Genomic DNA, 19,654 nt, shown 5'->3' on the forward strand with positions numbered 1-19,654 from the left:
AACTTGCATGTATATACTTTGAATATTTATTGATATATAAGCTCTTTATATGTTACGTAAATTATTAATTTCTCATGGATATTGGAAATCCCAGATTTTCATTTAAACATTTTCACCCCATAAATAATTTTAAGCCATTAAAAAAATTGCTTTTTTGAAAGGCAGAATGACAGAAAAAAGTGCATGAGAGAGCAAGAGAGCTTTTACCATTGATTCATCCCTCAATTGGCTACAACAACCCAGACTGGTCCAGGCTGCTAAGGAACATGGAACTCCATCTGGGGGCTCATGTACTATCATGCGCCACCTGCCCAAGTGCATTTGCACATTGGATCAGAAGTAGAGGAGCCGGGACTTGAACCAGCGTGCCAGTGTGGGATGTGAGAATTGCAAGCAGTGGCTTAACTTGCTGAACCACACTACCCAGCATTTAAGTTACTTTAAGTCTGTAATACTTTTCTTTGTGGCTTATTGATCTTATGCCTTTCAAATAAAAATAAAGAGAAATGAAAGAGCTCTCATTTGCTGGTTCACCCTCCAGGTACCAGCCATCAGGCGTAATCTGAGCCAGCACCAGGAGCCCAGAGCTCCAGCCAGGACTTCCACCTGGGTGGTTTGGGACACAGCTATTCCAGCTGTGCCCTGTTGCTCATTAGCAGGAAGCTTGACTGGAGAGCTGGAATGTGAACCTGGTCCCTCTGATGGGGGATGGAGGCATCCCAAGAGATGTTTGAACTCCTACAGTGAAGCAGACCCCATTTTTTTTTTTTAGTGGCTTGCCATTGTATAAATTTAGACTTTTGAATTACAGCAATTGATTTTGGATTCGGAATGAGCTGACAGATTTCTGCCCTCCATTTTCCATCTCACGCAGTCTTTTAACGCAGCACTATTGATTGTCTAGTACACCTTCCCTGTCCATTTCAAAGTCCTGTTTCATGAACTTGTCTGCATTATGTGGCTATTTTGCAGGACTGTCAACTGTCCTATTTTTGGCATCAGTCCCAAGCTATCTCAATTCTGGAAGAGTGCAAGGCAGTTGAATGCCATGGAGGGCTTGTGTTTGCTCATTGGCTGTTCCTTCTTTGACCTTGTGGTCGATCCCACATATCCCTTGCAGGTGAACTTGAACCATGCAGTGAATATTCCAGCATAGCATTTTCTTATTCTGATTACTTAAGTTTCCACTGTCAATCAAATGTTTCCGTTTTTAATACTTTAAAGATTTGTTTGTTTGGGAGTCAGTTGCACTCAGCAGTGCCTTAGTGACCTGAAGGAATCATGTCTTGAAGAGGGATCTTCCACACCAGAGCAGTAGGGTTCTTAAATAGATAGCCAGAAGGATGAATTTGTTAAATCAGTACAACCATATAAGCAGCTAAGATGGAATTTAAAGTTGCTGGATGGCATCCATCCAGGTCCCTATTTGCCAACTACACATTGTATATATTTACATACATGTATATACACACGTATGAGGGGACTGAAAGCAGTTTGTGGGGGAAAAAGAGTTTAAGATAGGTTAATTCAGGTATAAAACAATGTATTTGCTAATAGTAAAACAATAGCAAATAACACTGATAGACTTGTATAAAGTAACTTTAAATTTTGTTAAAGTAACTCCTGTTTTCACACCAGTGGGATTTGGATCTTATTTTTTTGTAGGAAAGTGAATATCTAGCTAATTTTTTTGTAGTAACAGAGTTAAATGGTCAACAGCCATTTTCAGAACGCTTGGGGAGACTCGAGGAACCCCCGCTTGCAGAGTTCACAGGTGCACATAAGATCCCACTAGTGAGAGAAGAGCTGAAAAGGCAATGCACTGCTGAGCTGGGAAGAGGCGGGCTGGCTGCATTAGGGGACACAATGGCAGCCATGTCAGAAGGAACACAGGAGCACTGGAAGGGCCCTGCTCGTGGTGTGCTGAGCCATCCCTGAATGTTTCCCACAGAGAATGCTTCTGGTAGCTAATGCGTGCCGGCCAACGCCAACCCCCATTCTTCTTTTATGAGTGTTTCCATTATCATTACAATCCCAGAGCTCTGTGCTTTAACAAGTGAAGGGAATGGAGCTTTCTTGAATGGCTCTCTGTTCCAGACACTCAGCCTATATTAGCTCATTTAACCTCCCTAACTGTGCATGGCTCACACCATAGTTCAGATGGGAGAGTTAGTAAGTGGAAGAAGAGCTCCCAGAATTTGGCTCTATCTATATGACTCTTTATTTAAGATTTTTAAAAAAGTTTATTTGAAATGCAGATTAGTAGAGATGGAGAGAGAGCCCCCAACTGCTGGTTCACTTCCCAAATGGCCCCAGTGGCCGGAGCTGAGCCAATTCAAAGCCGGGAGCTTCTTCTGAGTCTCCATGCAGGTGCAGGGGCCCAAAGACTTGAGCCATCCTTTGCTGCTTTCCCAAGCTGTAAGCAGGGAGCTGGACTGGAAGTAGAGCAGCTGGGACTAGAAACAATGCTCATATGGGGTGCTGACACCTGATGTGTAGGATCAGCCATTAGACCACAGCGCTGGCTCCTGTATGTCTCCTTAGACACCCATTATGTCACATCCTATAGGGATAATCATGGCTGCACAAAGCTAGTCTAAACCAGAAATGGAGTACAAGTACCTTTCTATGTTACTGAAAAGATGGAAAACATTTTCTGTATTGAACCTGGTTGACTCTATGAGGGGTCTTCAAAGAGTTCATTGTGGATTCACATTATGAAAAAGCTAACTGTGAATTTCATGTTTTTTTGCACAAAAATCAAAATTTTTTTGTTATTAAAAAATTTTTACTTGAAAGTCAGGTTTACAGAGAGAAAGCAGACAGAAGGATCTTCCATCCTCTGGTTTGCTCCCCAAATGGCTGCTGTGGCTGGAGTTGAGTCGGTTTGTAGCTGGGAGCCTGGAACAACTTATGGGTCTCCCACACGGGTGTAGGGCCCCAAGGCTTTGGACCATCCTCTGCTGCTTTCCCAGGCCACAGACAGCTGGTTGGGAAGTGGAGGTGCTGGGATTAGAACTGGCCCCTGAGATCTGGGGGCATGCAAGGTGATGATTTAGCCACTGGGCCATCATGCCAAGCCCCCATGGTGTCTTCTCTTTTCTTTAAATTTCTCTAAGTTGATAACTAAATCCAGAGATGCCTGTTTAAGTTGCTTTTGAATACAAATGTGTATGAGGAACCAGGTGTGAGTCATTGGTGAGAGCAAATAGTATTTGGTGCAGATGTAGCAGACACTGTTAGTGAATTACAGGAGGGAGGAAAGCAGACATTTGTTGAGTGCCTGCTGTATACAGCCATCGTGCTAGGTATTGTCTCATAGGAACCTGAGAATCATGTTTGGTGTGGGCATTGGTCCCCAGTTCCACTCACTCGGACTCAGTTGGCAGGTGACATTCAGGACAGGAGCCTGGGTCTGTGTGCCTTTAGCAGGGGTCATCCACCTGTCATGGTGCATGTGGGGATGCTACCCAGGCAGATGCTGCGGCATGGGCTCTGTGGCAGAGAGGTTCTGCGAGGGTGCTGATGGGCCTGGGTGAGGAGCCATGGTCCAGCCCCAGTCCTGACATCAGGCATGCTGAGGCCTCATGTTGCCAGAATTTGGAGTTGTCAGCAGAAGCCAAAGATTGCATGTATATAAAGAAGCCTCTAGCTTATGAAATGTTAGCTCTTTTTGTAAGGACTTATTTATTTTTATTGGAAAGACAGGTTTACAGAGGAGAGGAGAAAGATCTTCCATCTGTTGGTTTACTCCCCAGATGGTCACAATGGCTCGAGCTGAGTTGACCCAAAGACAGGAGTCAGGACCCCAAGGCTTTGGGCCAATATCTACTACTTTGTTGGGTCACAAGTAGGGAGCTGGAAGGGAAGTGGAGCACTTGGGACACAAACTGGTGCCCACATTGGGTGCCAGTACTTGCAAGGCGAGGATTTAGTAACTGAAAGATCATGTCAGGCCCTAATATGTTAGCTTTTCATTGAGGTGTGTGTTTTTTTAAAAATAGAACACTATCTAGGATTGAGCCATAGGTTGGGATACTCAGATTCTACATTGGAGGGCCTGAATTTGAGCCCCACCTCTGTTTCCAATGTGGTTTCTGCTGATATGCCTCCTTGGCAGGCAGCAGGTGTTGCTCATGGATTCCTGCCTCCCTTGTGAGACCTGGATCGGGTTTCTGGGGCTTTGACTTGGTTCACCTTGCTATTGTGGGCATTTAGGGAGTGAACAGACAATTGGAAGACGATTTTCTCTCACTCCATCTTTCAAATAAATAGTTACAAAAAATTAATTAAAAGAAAAACATCTCCAGCCACATTGGGTCAAATCAAGCAAATTTGCAGCCTGTCCCTCCAGTTCCACACCATTCTGCTGGGAAATAGGTCAGCTGGAGGCTAACCCCAAGGAGTCATCTGTCCGTGCGAGCCTTTGCCCTTGAAATTAGAGAAAGGGGATGCCGAAGAGCTCTGAGAAGGCCTACACCAGAAGACAGTGAAGCAAATGTTCAGAAAGGTGCATTTAGACGGAATATGGAAGAGGCTGTTAGAGCCTGCCAGCCTGTGTCTGGTGTCCTTTGTCAGGTCGAGTCCCAGGAGGTATTCTGAGTGCTGTTGAGATCTCTTTAAGCCCCTACTGCAACCATGAGGAAATGGGCTGCCTGTCACTGCTCCTATGGTAGAAGACTTGCTGAAGTCCCAGAGGTGAATTCGGAGCCAGAGCCTGCTTCCTTTGGATCCTGTGGTTTCTGCCCCACCAGAGGATCACATCCCCTGTGGCCTTTCTTCCATTAAGTGGCTTTATTCAGGGCGTTGAGTAGCAGGGTCTGGAACTCTGGCGGTTGAGTCCTAAGGCTCTGGGACTTGCCTCTTCTGAGCATTCAATGAGGCACTTAGTAGAATCTCTTCCAGGCAGGTGCATGCGTCTGAGTATTTCCAATAGCTCAGGAGAAATTGAAACAACAGACATATTTGTTTTGGGGATCCCAAAAGGTAGAAATTCATGTCTAGGAAGAGTTTGGGGAAAAGTTCACAGACATTGTATATTAGGAAAAACACTACCCATGAATTTTTCAAGACATGTGACACCAAATTAAACATGGCCTTTGAATGTATTTGTTTCTATTTGAAAGGCAGAGATGGCTCCCATCTGTCGATTGACTCTCCAAATGCCCCCAAATAGCCAGGACTGGGCCACGCTGCAGCCAGGGCCCAGGAACTCTACCGAGATCTCCATGGGTGGCAAGCACCCAGCGAAGGAGTCATCACTCATTACCTGCCTTGCTGTGTGTCAGCAGGGAGCTGGGATTGGGGGTGAGCCAGGACTCTGATCTGGACACTTGTGAATGGGCAGCAGGTATCCCAGGGGCATCTTAACAGCTGCTCCAAATGCCTGCATTTGAACTTGTCTTTGAATCCCACTGTCTAAGAACTGTTTGAAGCACCCTTTCTCTGTCTTGTCTTTTTTCCATTGTCTGGCATTTATAATCACATTTCAGTTAGGGAATTACTTCTCCAATACTTATTGTATATCTGCCATTGACAGACAAAGGAATAGGAAAATTAATTTATAAGTTGAGTGCATTTCAGCAGGATGTCAGTAAGTTGAGAGTGATGTTAATGAGGCAATAGAATAATCTTTTCACTGCTTTTCTGGGAGGTGGGAACTTCGTCCACTCTGCAAAACGGGGAGGGTGGGCAGCAGAGAGGCTTTGCTGGAAGGAGGGCTGAGTTTGATCTGTGTGAGTAGAGGCCACTTGGCACAGTTGCTTGCCTGCTGGTGAGGCAGTCTATAGCTTCTGTTTAACGTCTCCGGCACCTCCAGGGTTTCGTATAACTGGAGAGGTGACCGAGGGGGGCTGCCCTGGCTTCCCTGACATGAAGGGGCAAGGCAGCATGGCGTTGAATGCCAAGAAAACGCTTGCCTGAGCTATTGGGCCTTGGCTGACTGCTCACCGCATTTGAGGACAAAGACCCTTTCTGCAGGCAACTTCCTCTCCACTTGTCTGGATGCCTGGGAGCTGTCTCCTAGATACAGGAGTACAGGGCCATAGCCCTCAGTCTCCCCTCTCCCCCTGGGCCTCCCGCCTCTAGTCAAAGGGCTGGATGGTGGCAGATGCAGCTCCTTGGCAGTGAACTTCAGGGATGAGCTTGCTCCTGAGATGAAGTTATAAATCCTGAAGGGCAGGTGGGTAGGCAGTGGTAGGGGGCAGTGGGGTTCACCTGACTGTCACGGATGGCATGATGTGGGAGCTCTCCCCATAGGTGGCTAGGTGATATTTTGTTTAAGATAAAAAGTAGTTATTTTATTTGAAAGGCAGGTAACCACACATACACATACATACCCACACTTGGGGTGGTGGGGAGAGAACAAGGGAGAGATTTTTCTATCCAATGGTTCGCTTCCCAAATGCCTGCAATAGCTGGCACTGTGCTGTGCAAAAGCCAGGAGCCTAGAACTCAGCCTAGGAATCCCAAGTGGATGGCAAGAACCCAAGTACTTGGCCCAATGACCTGCTGCTCCCTGGGGCATGCATTAGCAGAAGCTGGACCCCCGGAAGTCCAGCTGGGGCTGGAATCCAGGCCCACTGCCACAGGATGTTGACATCCCAGCTGGTGTCGCAGTAGCTGTGCCAAATGCCCATTCCTGTTTTGTTTGTAATGTGGTAAAGCACATAAAACTTTCTTAGCAGTTCTGAGAGTACAAGTCAGTAGTGTTAAATATACATACGTTGTTGTGCAACAGGTTTCCAGCACTTCTGCCAAGTTTTATTTTGCAGAACTGAAACTATATCCATTAAACAGCTGCCTGTTCCTGGGGTCTGCATTGCGGTACAGTAGGTTAAGGTGCTATTTGTGACACTGGTATCCTTTACTGGAGTGCTGGTTCAAATCCCTGCTGCTCCACTTCCCATCCAAGCACTTGCTACTGTGCTTGGGAAGGCAATACGTGCTGGCTCAGGTGACGGTCTCTGCCACCCACATGAGAGACACGGGATTAACCTCTAGGTTTGGCATGGCCTCGCAGGCTGTTGCAAGCATTTGGGGTGGGAGGGTGAACCAATGGGTAGAATCTCTGTCTCCCTCTCTCTGTCACTTTCAGATGAATAAAATCTTAAAAACAAATATCCACCCCTCCCTGTCACTTTCTTCTCCCATCCCTGCCACCATGGTTGTGCTTTGTGTGTTCCTGGTGTGTTTTACAAATGGAATCACACAGGATTTGTGGGTTTTGTGACTGCCTTACTTCACTTAACATCATGGTGGCTGCTTAGTGTTCGACTGATTAAAAATGTGTTTTCTTAGCTGCACTTAGCCACATGTCTAGTAGGCAGAAGCCTCCCTTGCTCTGCCTCCCCTCCCCAGTCTAACCAGTGGACCATCCTGATAGGTTGTATGTCCATCTTCTGAGACACTTCTATTGGCCAGTGCTGGTCTAAGGGAAAACTCCTCCTAAAACTGATGGGGGTGGGCACTGGGATTAAGAATGCCAGATAGTTTTGCACCTCCTGCCAGTGTACGGGTCATCTGACTTCTTATCCCTACTCGCAATATACTACCAACTACCCCAATTTTTAAAAATAATATTTACGGGGGCCTGGCGCGGTGGCGCAAGTGGTTAAGGTCCTCGCCTAGCACGCCCGGGATCCCATATGGGCGCCGGTTCTAATCCCGGCAGCCCCTCTTCCCATCCAGCTCCCTGCCTGTGGCCCGGGAAAGCAGTCGAGGACAGCCCAAAGCTTTGGGACCCTGCACCCGCGTGGGAGACCCGGAAGAGGCTCCTGGCTTCGGATCGGCATAGTATCGGCTGTTGCGCTCACTTGGGGAGTGAATCATCGGACGGAAGATGTTCCTCTCTGTCTCTCCTCTTCTCTGTATATCCGCCTTTCCAATAAACAAAATAATAAAAATAAATCTTAAAAAAAATATTTATGTATTTGAAAAGCAGAGTTGGAGACACAGAATGAAAGAGACCTTACATCTGCTGGTTCACTCTCCAAATGTCTGTAATGGCCGGAGCTGAGCTGATCTGAACCAGGAGCTGGGAGCTTCTTCTGGGTCTCCCACATGGATGCAGGGGCCCAAGGACTTGAGCCATCCTCTGCTGCTTTCTCAGGCCATCAGCAGGGAGCTGAATTAGAAGTGGAGCAGCCAGGACTTGAACCAGTGTCCTATAGGATGCTAGTGTTGCAGTGGAGATTTAGTTTGTAATGTCAGTGTCTTCCCCTGACTCCCCACTGCCTGCCTGAGCGATGCTTTCATATTATGATTTGCATCCTTGTCCCAGCCTTCAGGCTTATGACATCCTGACATGCTTTCTCCTCCAACAGCATGCAGCATTGAAAGTAATTTCAGGAGCCAGCTCCTTGGGCTCCTGCACCCATGTGGGGGACCAGAAAGAAGCTCCTGGCTCCTAGTGTTGAATCAGCTCAGCTCTGGCAATTGTGGCCATTTTGGGAATAAACCAGGGGATAGAAGATATTTCTCCCTGTGTATTTGTTAAAAAAAAAAAAAAAAAAAAAAAAGGCCTGGCGGCATGGCCTAGTGACTAAGGTCCTTGCCTTGAATGACCGGGATCCCATATGGATGCCAGTTCTAATCCTGGCAGCTCCACTTCCCATCCAGCTCCCTGCTTGTGGCCTGGGAAAGCAGGCGAGGACGGCCCAAAGCTTTGGGACCCTGCATCCACGTGGGAGACCCAGAAGAGCTTCCTGGATCCTGGCTTTGGATCGGCGTAGCATCGGCCATTGCGCTCACTTGGGGAGTGAATCATCGGATGGAAGATCTTCCTCTCTGTATATCTGACTTTCCAATAAATAAATAAATCTTTAAAAAAATCTGCCTTTCGAATAAACTTTAAAAAAAAAGTATTTTCAGTTGGAGAATATACATTATAGAGCTGCAGATAAATGCACTTTAAAATATTCTTAACGACTTCTTAGGAAGTGCCTACCAGCTTAACTATGGATGGGAGTTCAATTGGAGTGTTTCATTAAGTGGAAGTGTTAGTTCATTGCTAACCTGGCCAGGATCCTAATTGGTATTTACCACAAAGGAGCCTTTTCAGTAGACCTACTCTGAGCTGTTGCCTTGAGAGCATTTTCCTGGAGGTCTGCAGTAGGCAGAACTTGTCTCAGTTCAGCAGTGACGTTCATGTCTCTATGTATGTGTTTAGATGCAAGCTGTACAGTGTCTGCTGTCAGCACTTATCATTACTACGAAGAGGCAGGTACTCTAAGTGCATTGAAAGAATGTTCCCATCCTTATTGATGTTATAACTCATGAGAGTCGGAGTGCAGAGTTGGAAACACATGCCTTGGACACACCTGGATCTGGTCTCAGGGTCACGCCTGAACTCTCAGCCCCCACCCTCACCTCTGGGTCCCCAGGAGTCCAAAAACCACTTCAGCATCGTGTCTCAAAAACAAAATTATTACAGAAGCCGCCAATTCTGATTTTTATTTTGGGGTAAGATCTATTCATTGATTTTAGTGCTGGTTTATATACAATGTGTTATGATAGACAATGTATTATTTAATAGTTATTCTGTTTCCCCAGACTAAATGCAATCAAATGTTTTCATGCTACACATTTCCATGCTAGCATGCATGCAACATGTTAATTCTGAGCTGCTCTGGGAAGCTGCAGTAGGCCCCAACCATCTGAATTCTTACCAATGACATGTACTTGGTTACGATAGAAACTGAAGTTTGGGAGACGCTGGAAACTTAGGTGCCATAATCATGAGCTAACTACACTTTTAGAGCCGCCTGAGGCTCTGGGCCACCATGTTGGACAGTGGAGATAGAACATTGCAGAAAGTTCTTCTGCATGGTGCAGAACCAGGGCAGCTGAGAAGAATCAAGCTGACGTCTGAGGCTGGTCATTCGGTGCATGGAAAAATCGACGGAGTTACCCTCCGCAAATTTGCTACTGGTTGTTGTGCACAGTTGGCTAGTCCACGCAGCTCCTTCTCTCATCATAGATGCTGACGTTCTAGTTCCCTTCTGGTGTTTGCAGTCATTCACGAAAGTCAGTGGGAAAGCCAGCCTCCCGGTGCCCACATACCCCTGGGTTTCTGTTGCCTCGTGCTTTTCCCTGGTTGAGGAATCTCGATGACTTTCTGCCCCACAGACATCCTGGCTGAAGAAATGGTCAGGGAACCTCTGAGTTTTGTTCACTTTCTACACGTTTGTCTTTTAAATGGTGCATTCCCAATCATTTTTAAAGAAATCAGTTAAGTAAGGCTTTGTTGTTGGGTGGAACACCAGCCCTTGGGAGGTGCGGTGGTGCTGGGGGAGGGAGGGAGGAAGGGGGGTCACACTCCCTGGTCAAGCCGTCCTTTCCCTAGCGTGCGGCCTTCTGATTCCACTACCCTGCCTAGCCTCCCATGCCCCAAGTTCTCTGTCAAGTGTCTGTATATTATGGATCCTTTTACGCGAGTCTTGGTTTAGCTCTGCTTACCCTTCTAGTCTCATACTAAATCAGCTTTTGGGAAAACGGGGACAGTGATGGGAAGACAGAATTGGAATTTTTTTGTACTCCTGGTTTCTCTTTCTCATAAAGAGGAAGGAGTGTTATGTGTGTGTGTGGTGATGTTACTTTTTTTTTTATATAAACCAAGCTAGGAGGAAGTGGAGAAGATTTCCCCATTTCTCTGTACTCTGGGAAAGGGCTTACCATAGCAGAGTGGGGAATAACTAGGGCATTGTGGTGCAGCTGGTTAAGATGCTGCTTGAAACACCTCCCCTCACCCGCCCTACCTCCCAACCCTGTCTCAGAGCTCTGATTTGATTTTTGGTTGCTTCACTTCCCATCCAGCTCCCTGCTAATGTGGTTGGAAGTCAGTCAATGATGACCCAAATGCAGGGACCCCTGCCATCCATGTGGGAGACGCAGATGGAGTTCTAGGCTCCTGCCTGGCTTGGTTCTGTGCTTGTGGTCACCTGAGGAGTGAAGCAGCCAGTGGAAGATTTCTGTATCTGGCTCTGTCTCTCAGCCTTTCAAACAAATACATGAAATTAACAAAGGGTGGATTCAGTGAGCCCGGGGTGAGGTAGGCTGGAAGTAGCAAGGTGGTGCTTCCTCACGAAGCCATTTCTGTAAGTGGAACGTTGCTGACTGATTTCACCTGCTGTAAATGAGACGTGGCAATTCTGATTGCTTACCCAGAATTTTGATATTACTGCTCTGTTTTAATGATCAAATATGAATATGCATGGCTTTCAATTTTTTTTTTTTTTTGCTCCCAAATCAACTTACCTTTTATTTCCATCTTTCCACACACTTTTCTAGGTCTGCTCACATGTATGCAGCCTCCACAGTTTGCAAAAATGTGTGCTGAGACATTGTTTCATTTGATACTTGGGGGATGGGCCCAGAGCATTTGCCAGAAAGGAAGCCGGTTCAGAGAAGTGTCACACAGCTCGTTGATGGTTGGGCTGTCATGAATCCCAGGCTAATGGATTTCTAGAACATTGCTCTAATCTTCTCGCTGGCATTTTAGGCTTGTAAAATAAAACTCATGTAGGTTAGCTAATCGGTGACAGATGCAGCTGTTGGCTTAAAAGCCAACACCTGCTGAGTGCCTAATGTAGAGGGTCCAGCAGTATGTGGGCCACTCTCTCGGGGCTTTCTTTGACACAGCTGAAGCATATTGATCAGCAACAGATGTTCATGATTGTAAGAAAGTGAGGCCTCGGTGCTCCTTTATAAGAGTCTTGCTGATAGAAAGGGGTTTTGAATCAGATTCTGAAGGATACAATAACAAACTAAGGGAGGGGCATTCGGGCCAGGTGCAGGGGCCTGGTGGGGAGAAGGGAGAGAGTGGTAGAGCATTTGCATCACTTTGGAATATTAAGAAATAGAGTGCTTATTTGTTGAAAGGCACTGTATGAAACTGGGGTTACACTGATGTGCATGCAGGACACCCTCACTGCTTTTGTGTTTCTTAAACTTTGGGAGGGACTAAATGTTGGTAATAAAATAATTGCTCAGACATATATAGGAACAAGGACAGGTTTCTAGCAGAGTGCCCCGGAACATGATAAATCAGTGACGTCTAAGCTGGTATGTGACGGAGCAAGTGTTAACTAGGCAGATAATTTTAGTGTTGGAAGTAGGGAAAGGAATGCTCCGGACAGCGGGTGGGGCAGAAGCAGAGGTTGTGGAAGAGCTCAAGAAAGGCCTGAGTGACGGAGCTGGGAGAATGGAATTGCATGAGTTGATGCTGGCAGGAGGCACACCCCTGGTCAGACTTTGGACTTTATTCTGGAAGTCCTCTGAGATCTCAGGAGTATGACAAGCCTGGATGACACAATCAAGCTTTCTTTCTGGAAAGATCCTCTTGGTGGTGCATGTTCTGGAGGCGGGACGTTAGAGGCTTAGGAACAATCAGGAGGCTTGGTGGCGGCAGTGAAGGTGGGGCCAGGGAAAGCCTCTAGGGCTTCAGGACAGCTACAGCATGTGGTGACGTGTTAGGTAGAGGAGAGGCACATGCCAAGAGTGCTTCTTGGATTCTGGATGCTCCGATGGAAGGGATGGTGGACCCAGGCTTTGACCTAGAGATCCCGGCACAGGGACACAGCGTGGGAAGAAGGTTATGACATCAGCTTTGGATACCAGGGAGGGAATTGGGTTTGGGATTTGAAAGCTCCAGTTGGACCCCAAGCAGGAATTGAGTGTAGGTCAGCGATGTATACTTGACAAGGGAAATTCAAGCAGTGAGAATGCTTACTGGCCCAGAGCAACCAGAGAGGGTACTTGAGTGGTCAGTCATGTGGGAGCATGCAGGAGTACTTTACAAGTGCATGGAGGTGTCTTTCTTTGCCTGTTTTGTTGTCATAGGCTTCAAAACTGTCAGGTGGCAACCCGTGTGTCTTTGGGGCCCAGGTACTTGGGTTGTGCACTGCCACAAAAGTACAGTGAGTCCACTGGATCTGTGAGGTCCATTCCTGGGGACTTGATCAACCACAGATTGAAGAAAGACACAGTGCTCAGAAGAAAATAATTGTTCTGAGTATGTCCAGTCTTAGTTCCTTGTCCTTATTCCCTAGACAGTGTGGTAGGACTGTGTGCAAACATTCGCGTGGGATTAAGTGTTGTGAGTAAGCAAAAGGTGAGTAAACCTGTGTATGGGAGGAGGGGCGGATGTTGTATTCTGATACTTCCTGTTCCATGTAAGGAGCTCGAGCATTTGCAGAATTTGCCTCCCTGCCCAGCTGATGGAGAACCGTAGGCACCTGCTGAGCCCCATTGCATTGTGTGTGCTCCCTTCTGACCACAGGACCCTCTCATTTCTCCTCAAACTGCACTGATGGCCGCCAGGGTTTGTTAAAAATCTTAGGCTCATTTAATCCCATGGAGTCCTAACCAATATCTGGTCTCCAAGGCTCTAATGCCTTCTCAGGTACCAGCTGGGAGCTCTTACGCGGTGGCACCTGGTTTGGTGGTACAGCTGATGTAGCTGGCGACATGGGTGTGCAGGGCTCGAGGTGCTGCATTCCACAGCAGGCCCCTCACTGGCATTCTCTTTTCAGAATGGCTGGAGCACCTCCAAGTTACTGTTTCGTGGCCTTCCCACCGCGCACCAAGGATGGGCTGGTGGTCTTTGGGAAGAACTCGGCAAGACCCAGAGACGAAGTGCAGGAGGTGGTGTATTTCTCAGCTGCTGAACATGAACCTGGGAGCAAGGTTGAGGTAGGTGGTACATGGTGACTGCTTCTCTGGCTTTGCCACTAGCTGCTGTGGCCTCCTCCTCTTCTCTTCCCTCTCCTGCTTTTAAAGATTTGTTTATTTGGTTGTCAGACTGACAGTGCTCTTCCATATGCTGGAACATTCCTTGAATGGCTGCAATAGCTGTTGTTGAGCCAGGCTGGGACCTGAACCCTGTGCTGTGGTATGAGATGCTGATATTCCAGACAGTAGCTGAGCCTGCTGCACCACAGTGCCAACCCCGTACTGTGGCTTCTTTCCTGGGGTCTGCCCACTGGTTACAATCATCCTGTCATTTCTGTTGGTTCTTGTTTCCATTTGGATTTGATGGCAGTTTTTGTTTTAAAATATTTATTTGAAAGTCAGTTACAGAGAGAGGAAAGCGAAGGATCTTCCATCTGCTCACCAAATGGCTACAGGGAGCGGGGCTGGGAGGCCAGGAGTCTCCCACACTGGGCTGTCCTCTGCTGCTGTCTCAGGTGTGTTAGCAAGGAGCAGGCTCAGAGGCACAGCAGCCTGGATATGAATCGGCACTCTTTGGGGATGCTGGCATCACAGGCAGTGGCTTTACCCGCTGTGCCGTGGCTCTGGTCCCCTGTTCGTAAGTTTAAGAACAAGGTCACTTGGAGAATTCCATGGTCACTGTTACGGTCCTTATTTATAATTAAATAAAATATTGACATGGTTCTAAAAGTCAAGTCTACAAAATGGTACATCTTTGTAGACGTCTAGCTTCTACACCTGTCTCCTTTATCTCTTTCTTCTCTCTTATAGGTCACCATGTTTCGGAAGTTTTTGGATTATCCTTCCTTTAGTACATATATACTCAGTGTTTTCCTCTTAGATTCACACTAACTTGCTGTGTACTCTTTTCTCCGTTTTGCTTTATTTTCCGATGTTTTTATTTAGTTTATTTCCACATTACTTGGAAGACACACACACACAGCGCAGGTGAGCTGTCTGCTGGCTCACTTCTCAGCAGCAGTGGCTTGGGCAGGCCAAAGCCAGGAGCCCAGAACCCAGTGCGGGTCTCCCATGTTGGGTTGTGGCAGAAATTCGAGCACCTGAGCCATCTGCTGCCACCTCGCAGGGTACACATGAGCAGAGAGCTGAATCAGAAGCAGAGAAAGGACTCCTGGGCACTCTGCCCTGGGATGTGAACACCGTAAGTGGTGTCTTACCTGCTGAGCCAAGTGCTCATCCCCATGATGTATTTTTCAACTAAATGCACACTTTACAGATCACTGCATATAGTGCATATAGGTACTCTTCATTCCTGTTGAGGGTTGCACAGTATTTCCAGTCTCTGGATGTTCCTGCTGCTGGGCTTGTTGGGTGTTTTCCAGTCTTTTGCTATTACAAATGGTGCTGAAAGGGGAAATGTCCTTGTGTACCAATCACAGTATCTGGTCTTGGCTTATATATGTTACAATTTAAAAATATATTCATTGATTTAAATTTTAAGTGCTTTGAAATATTTCTGTCAGTATTTCTGTGGGATTGAAGCTTTGAAATGGGATTGCTGAGTCGCAAGGTTGAGCCACACATAATTTTGTCAGTGTCAGCTTCCCTTCATTGGTGGTATGTTACTATAATCTCATTCAGCAATGCATGATGGCACCTGTCGCTCCATGCCACCATGTGTGTTGACCCACTCTCACGGTAGCTATTTTACATATCCAACTTAACATTCTACTAAATTCTGCTAAATTGTTTCCTTGATGGTGTTTGCTTTTTGTTGTGGATTCTCATGAGATTTCCCTGTGCAGCATCATGTTGCCTGCGAGTACAGATGGCTGGAGTGTTTGTCCACTGCTCATTATCTCCTTGCTCTGGTTCATGTCTTGGATTCAGCATTAAATGACAGCAGAGAGAGAGAGGGGAATCTTGGCCTTTGTCCTGAGCACGGCGGCCTCTGATACTTCACCATGGAGCGAGAATGCTGTAGAAAGACTGCTTAGTCTCCGTGGGGCTAAGCTTGCCATGGTTTTATCTGGCTGGAAATTATCCTTAATTATGCACAGTGCACAAAGCCACCACCAGCATCCCATATGGGTACTGGTTTGAGTCCCAGCTGCGCCGCTTCTGATCAGCTCTCTGCTGATGCCCTGGGGGAAGCAGGAGAGGCCAGTCCAATGCTGTGGGACCTCCTGCTTCAGGCCAACAAGCTTTGACCATTGCAGCCAGCTGGGGAGTGAACCAGCAGGTGGAAGATCTCTCTCTGCCTCTGTAACCCTGCCTTTCAAATAAAAGTAAATAAATTCTTAATTAAAAAATAGAATCATATCCCCAAATTCCCATTTTGAGTATTTTAAGAAAACATCAACTCGGGAATAGATAGTAATTTTTGTTGAAGGTCTTTTGAATGACTGTGGAGAGAACTAATTTTGGCCCAGTGAACCCTCTTAGCATTCATGGCATAACTCTCTTGGCTGGTGTATTTGTCTTTACAGGGTACATGTGTGTTTAAACGGTAGTTGTTTGCTCAAGGAGGAAGAATTTGGAGGTACAGAAGTTGGGACTAGTAAATAGATCAGTTCTTCCCACTGGCATGAGTAACCTCTGCTCTTTGGTGCAGTGGGGTTTATAAAATAAACGGACTTTTCTGGTAATTATGCCTTGGGTTTGTGTGGGAATTTATCGATGTGTGTTTTATTTCCTGGTCTAATCTCAAACCACTGGTTCTCTTTGTGTCCTTTAAATGAGGAGCGTGGGACTCTGAGGACCTGCTTGTTAGAGGCGCACTTGGCCCAGGCTTTGAGCTGAACCACCCAGCTGAGCATGCCCCGGCCCTCTGTGGCTGCCAACCTGGCCCACGCCCCCGGACCACCTTCTGTGTCGCTGAGGGTGAGGGCTGCATTGGCCGATGAGCTTTGAGTGTTCAGCAGTCAGTTGGTTGGTCTGTCTCTCTCTCTCACTCTCTCACTCTCTCATTCCCCAGAACAGAGCAGACTTTGTGTGGATGAAATCGGCGGGTCTGGGTTCCTTCTTTGATTCTCACATGGGTAGAATCAAGTTCCCTGAGGTGGCCACGCTAAATGCCAACCTACACGCAGTTTTTGTAAAGTAACAAGGATAGCTGGTCCCCCGGGAGAGGGTGAAATGGGGTCTGGGCCCTTCACCCTGGCCCTGGCCGGAGCCCCATGGTTTCTCTGACCCAGTAGAGCGTGGCAGAAGTGACAGTGTGATTTGCTGGGCTGGACATAGAACAGAGCCTCCACCTGTCTGTCTGTTTCCACTCTAGCCCCAAGAGCCCAGGTGCCCATCCTTTGGGGTGAATGACACGGGAGTGTGGCCATACTCCCTGCTCCTCGCTGTCCCTGTTCCTGACCCGTGAAGTTCATGAGCATCACTTTGGGGCTTTCACCCCACTGAGAATCTGAGTAATTTGTCAAGTAGTGTATCTACAACATTTTGCTGAATTCGCGTGTACGAAGGCCTGAAATAATTATTTATAAATGTGTTCCTTTTGGGGGTAAGCTAAAGAACCCTCAATACCTTATTCTCATGGTTACAGTCATGTTGGGAAATATGCCTTAGCTTATTTTGAGTAACACTTGGGGGAATCACTGCTTAGATATACACTGTAGGTTCACCCATGTCCCCTTGTGTAAAGAAGTGCTGTTTGATATGTACCGTAATTAGCCTCGGTTAGGCCCTGGCCTCTTTCTCGAGTTAGGTACCTATGTTTTGAATTGCTTCTCTACGTGTCCCACCTGTGTGTTCTGCAGGCACAGTAAGCACAGAGGTCCGAGACAGAATTCATCTCCTCCATCTCCTTTGCCACTGTTGTGTTACTGGCAGCTGTGTAGCTGTTGGGCCAGCCCTGGGGGAAATCTGACCCCTGATTTCCCATCATTCCTGCAAATGCAGGCACAGAGGCCACCTTTGCCCTTGTCTCGTCCAGACCATTGCCATCTGCCTTCTGGGAGAGTCCTCTTTCTGGTCCCCCAGGACCCTGTCCTTACAGTGTTGCTAGGATTTTATTCCCAGAATGAAGTGCTGTCACTCCCTGGTGGGAATATGTTGGGCTTTGTTTAGAGGGTGAGTCAAGGCTGATGGAGGCACCATGCACATGACTGTCAACGGTGGGGCCGGGTTCACAGTAGAGAAGAACTCCATTTCATGTTTATTTTTCTGCAAATATAAAAGTGTTATTTTTAAGTCTGAATTTGAAAAAAAAAAAAGTAGGCATCAAGGTGCCAGCTGGGGAGAGCTCTGAGACTGGTGCCATTTCATGTTTCAGCTGCTCCACTTTCCATCCAGCTCCCTGCTTGTGGCTTCTGGGTTCGATACAGTGGTGTTTGTTTAGTTTTGCTTCTGTTGTCTGGTGTTTGGAGTTGGGGGATGGTTTTATCAAAGAACTCCCCTGAACCAATATTCTCCCTGCATTCTCTTCCAGCAACATTAGAGTCTCAGTTCTGAAATGTAGGTCTTTGATCCATCTTGTGTTGATACTAATCTTCATATATACATCCAGTGTTGCCAGCACAATCTGTTGAAGGGATTATCTTTACTCCACTGTATGGTGTGAGCTCTTTTGTCAAAAACCCAGTGGCTGTACGTAGATTATTTCCTGGCTCTCCATTCCTTTCTGTTGACCTATGCATTGGTTCTTATGCCAGTACCATGCTGTTTTAATTACTGTAGCTTAATAGTATACTTTGAAATCTAATATTGTACTGCTCATAGTTTACCTTTCTTGTTCATGATTGCTTTGGCTGTTTGAGGGCTGTTGCGATTCCATATAGATTTTAGGATTGTTTTAATTCTGTAAGAAATGTTACATTTTGATGAGGATTGCATTGAATCTGTAGATTGCTTAGATAGTACAGAAATTTTAATGATACTGATTTTTATAAATCCATGAATAAGAAATATATCTTTCATTTTTTTGGGAGGGTCTCTGGTGATTTTTTTCTTTTTAAGATTTATTTTGTTCTATTGCAAAGTCAGTTATACAGCAAGAAGGACAGTCAGAGAGGAAGATCTTCTGTCCAATGATTCACTTCCCAAGTGACCACAATGGCCAGTGCTGTGCTTATCCAAAGCCAGGAGTCAGGAACTTCCTCCAGGTCTCCCACACGGGTGCAGGGTCCCAAGGCTTTGGACCGTCCTCAACTGCTTTCCCAGGCCACAAGTGGGGAGCTGGATGGGAAGTGGAGCTGCCGGGATTAGAACCGGCACCCATATGGGATCTTGATGCGTTTAAGGTGAAGACTTCCGCTGCTAGGCTACCACACCAGGCCCTCTGGTGATTTTTTTAAATCAGTGTTTGGTCATTTTCATTATTGAGATCTCTCACTTCTTTGGTTAAATTTATTACTAAATATTTGATTTTTTTTTTTTTTTGCTATTTTTATTGTAAAGGGAGTTACTGAGAGAAGGAGAGACAGAGATCTTCAATCCACAGGTTCTCTCCCCAAATGGCTGTAACAACTGGTCTAGAGCCAGGAGCCAAGATGTTTCTCCTGAGTCTGCCATGTGGGTGCAGGGTCCCAGGGCTTTAGGTCATCCTCCACTGCCTTCCCAGGCCATTTGTGGGGAACTGTGGTTCCTTATGAAGTGGAGCTGCTGGGACCTGGATCAGTATCCATCTGGATTGCTGGCAGTGTTTTTAGAGGTTTTGCTCACTAGCCCATGGTGGCAAGCTCCCTCTCTCTCCCCCACCCCTGGTATTTCTTTTTTGATTTCTCTTTCTGTGAGTTGCTTTGTGTGTTTATATTGTAACCTGCAGCTCTACTGAACTGGGTTATTCTAACAGCTTTTGGGTAAAAGTATTTAGCTTTTTTCATGTACAGCATCTGTCATCTGCAAACATGGATGATTTTACTTTCTCTTTTCCAATTTTGATGTCCTTTGGCCTTTTCTTCTCCATAATTGTTCTTACTAAAACTTCCAGAATGATAATGAATAACAGTGGTGAAGATGGACATCTTGTCCTGTT

The 19,654-nt window shown here is 46.5% G+C and overlaps 1 protein-coding gene across 1 annotated transcript in view; it reads left to right on the forward strand.

Moving 5' to 3' along the window:
- Positions 1–13,533: 13,533 nt before the first annotated feature.
- The window catches only part of SCRN1 (secernin 1), a 39,203-nt gene continuing 33,082 nt past the window's right edge, over positions 13,534–19,654 (forward strand). Inside the window, exon 1 of the mRNA XM_040964851.1 lies at positions 13,534–13,692. Within this exon, the coding sequence (XP_040820785.1) occupies positions 13,534–13,692 (159 nt within the window). The remainder of the gene's footprint in view (positions 13,693–19,654) is intronic.

Source organism: Ochotona curzoniae, unplaced genomic scaffold (genome assembly GCF_017591425.1).
Source record: "Ochotona curzoniae isolate NIBS_2020 unplaced genomic scaffold, NIBS_Ocur_1.0 scaffold_3835, whole genome shotgun sequence".
Taxonomy (NCBI): Eukaryota; Metazoa; Chordata; class Mammalia; order Lagomorpha; family Ochotonidae; genus Ochotona; species Ochotona curzoniae.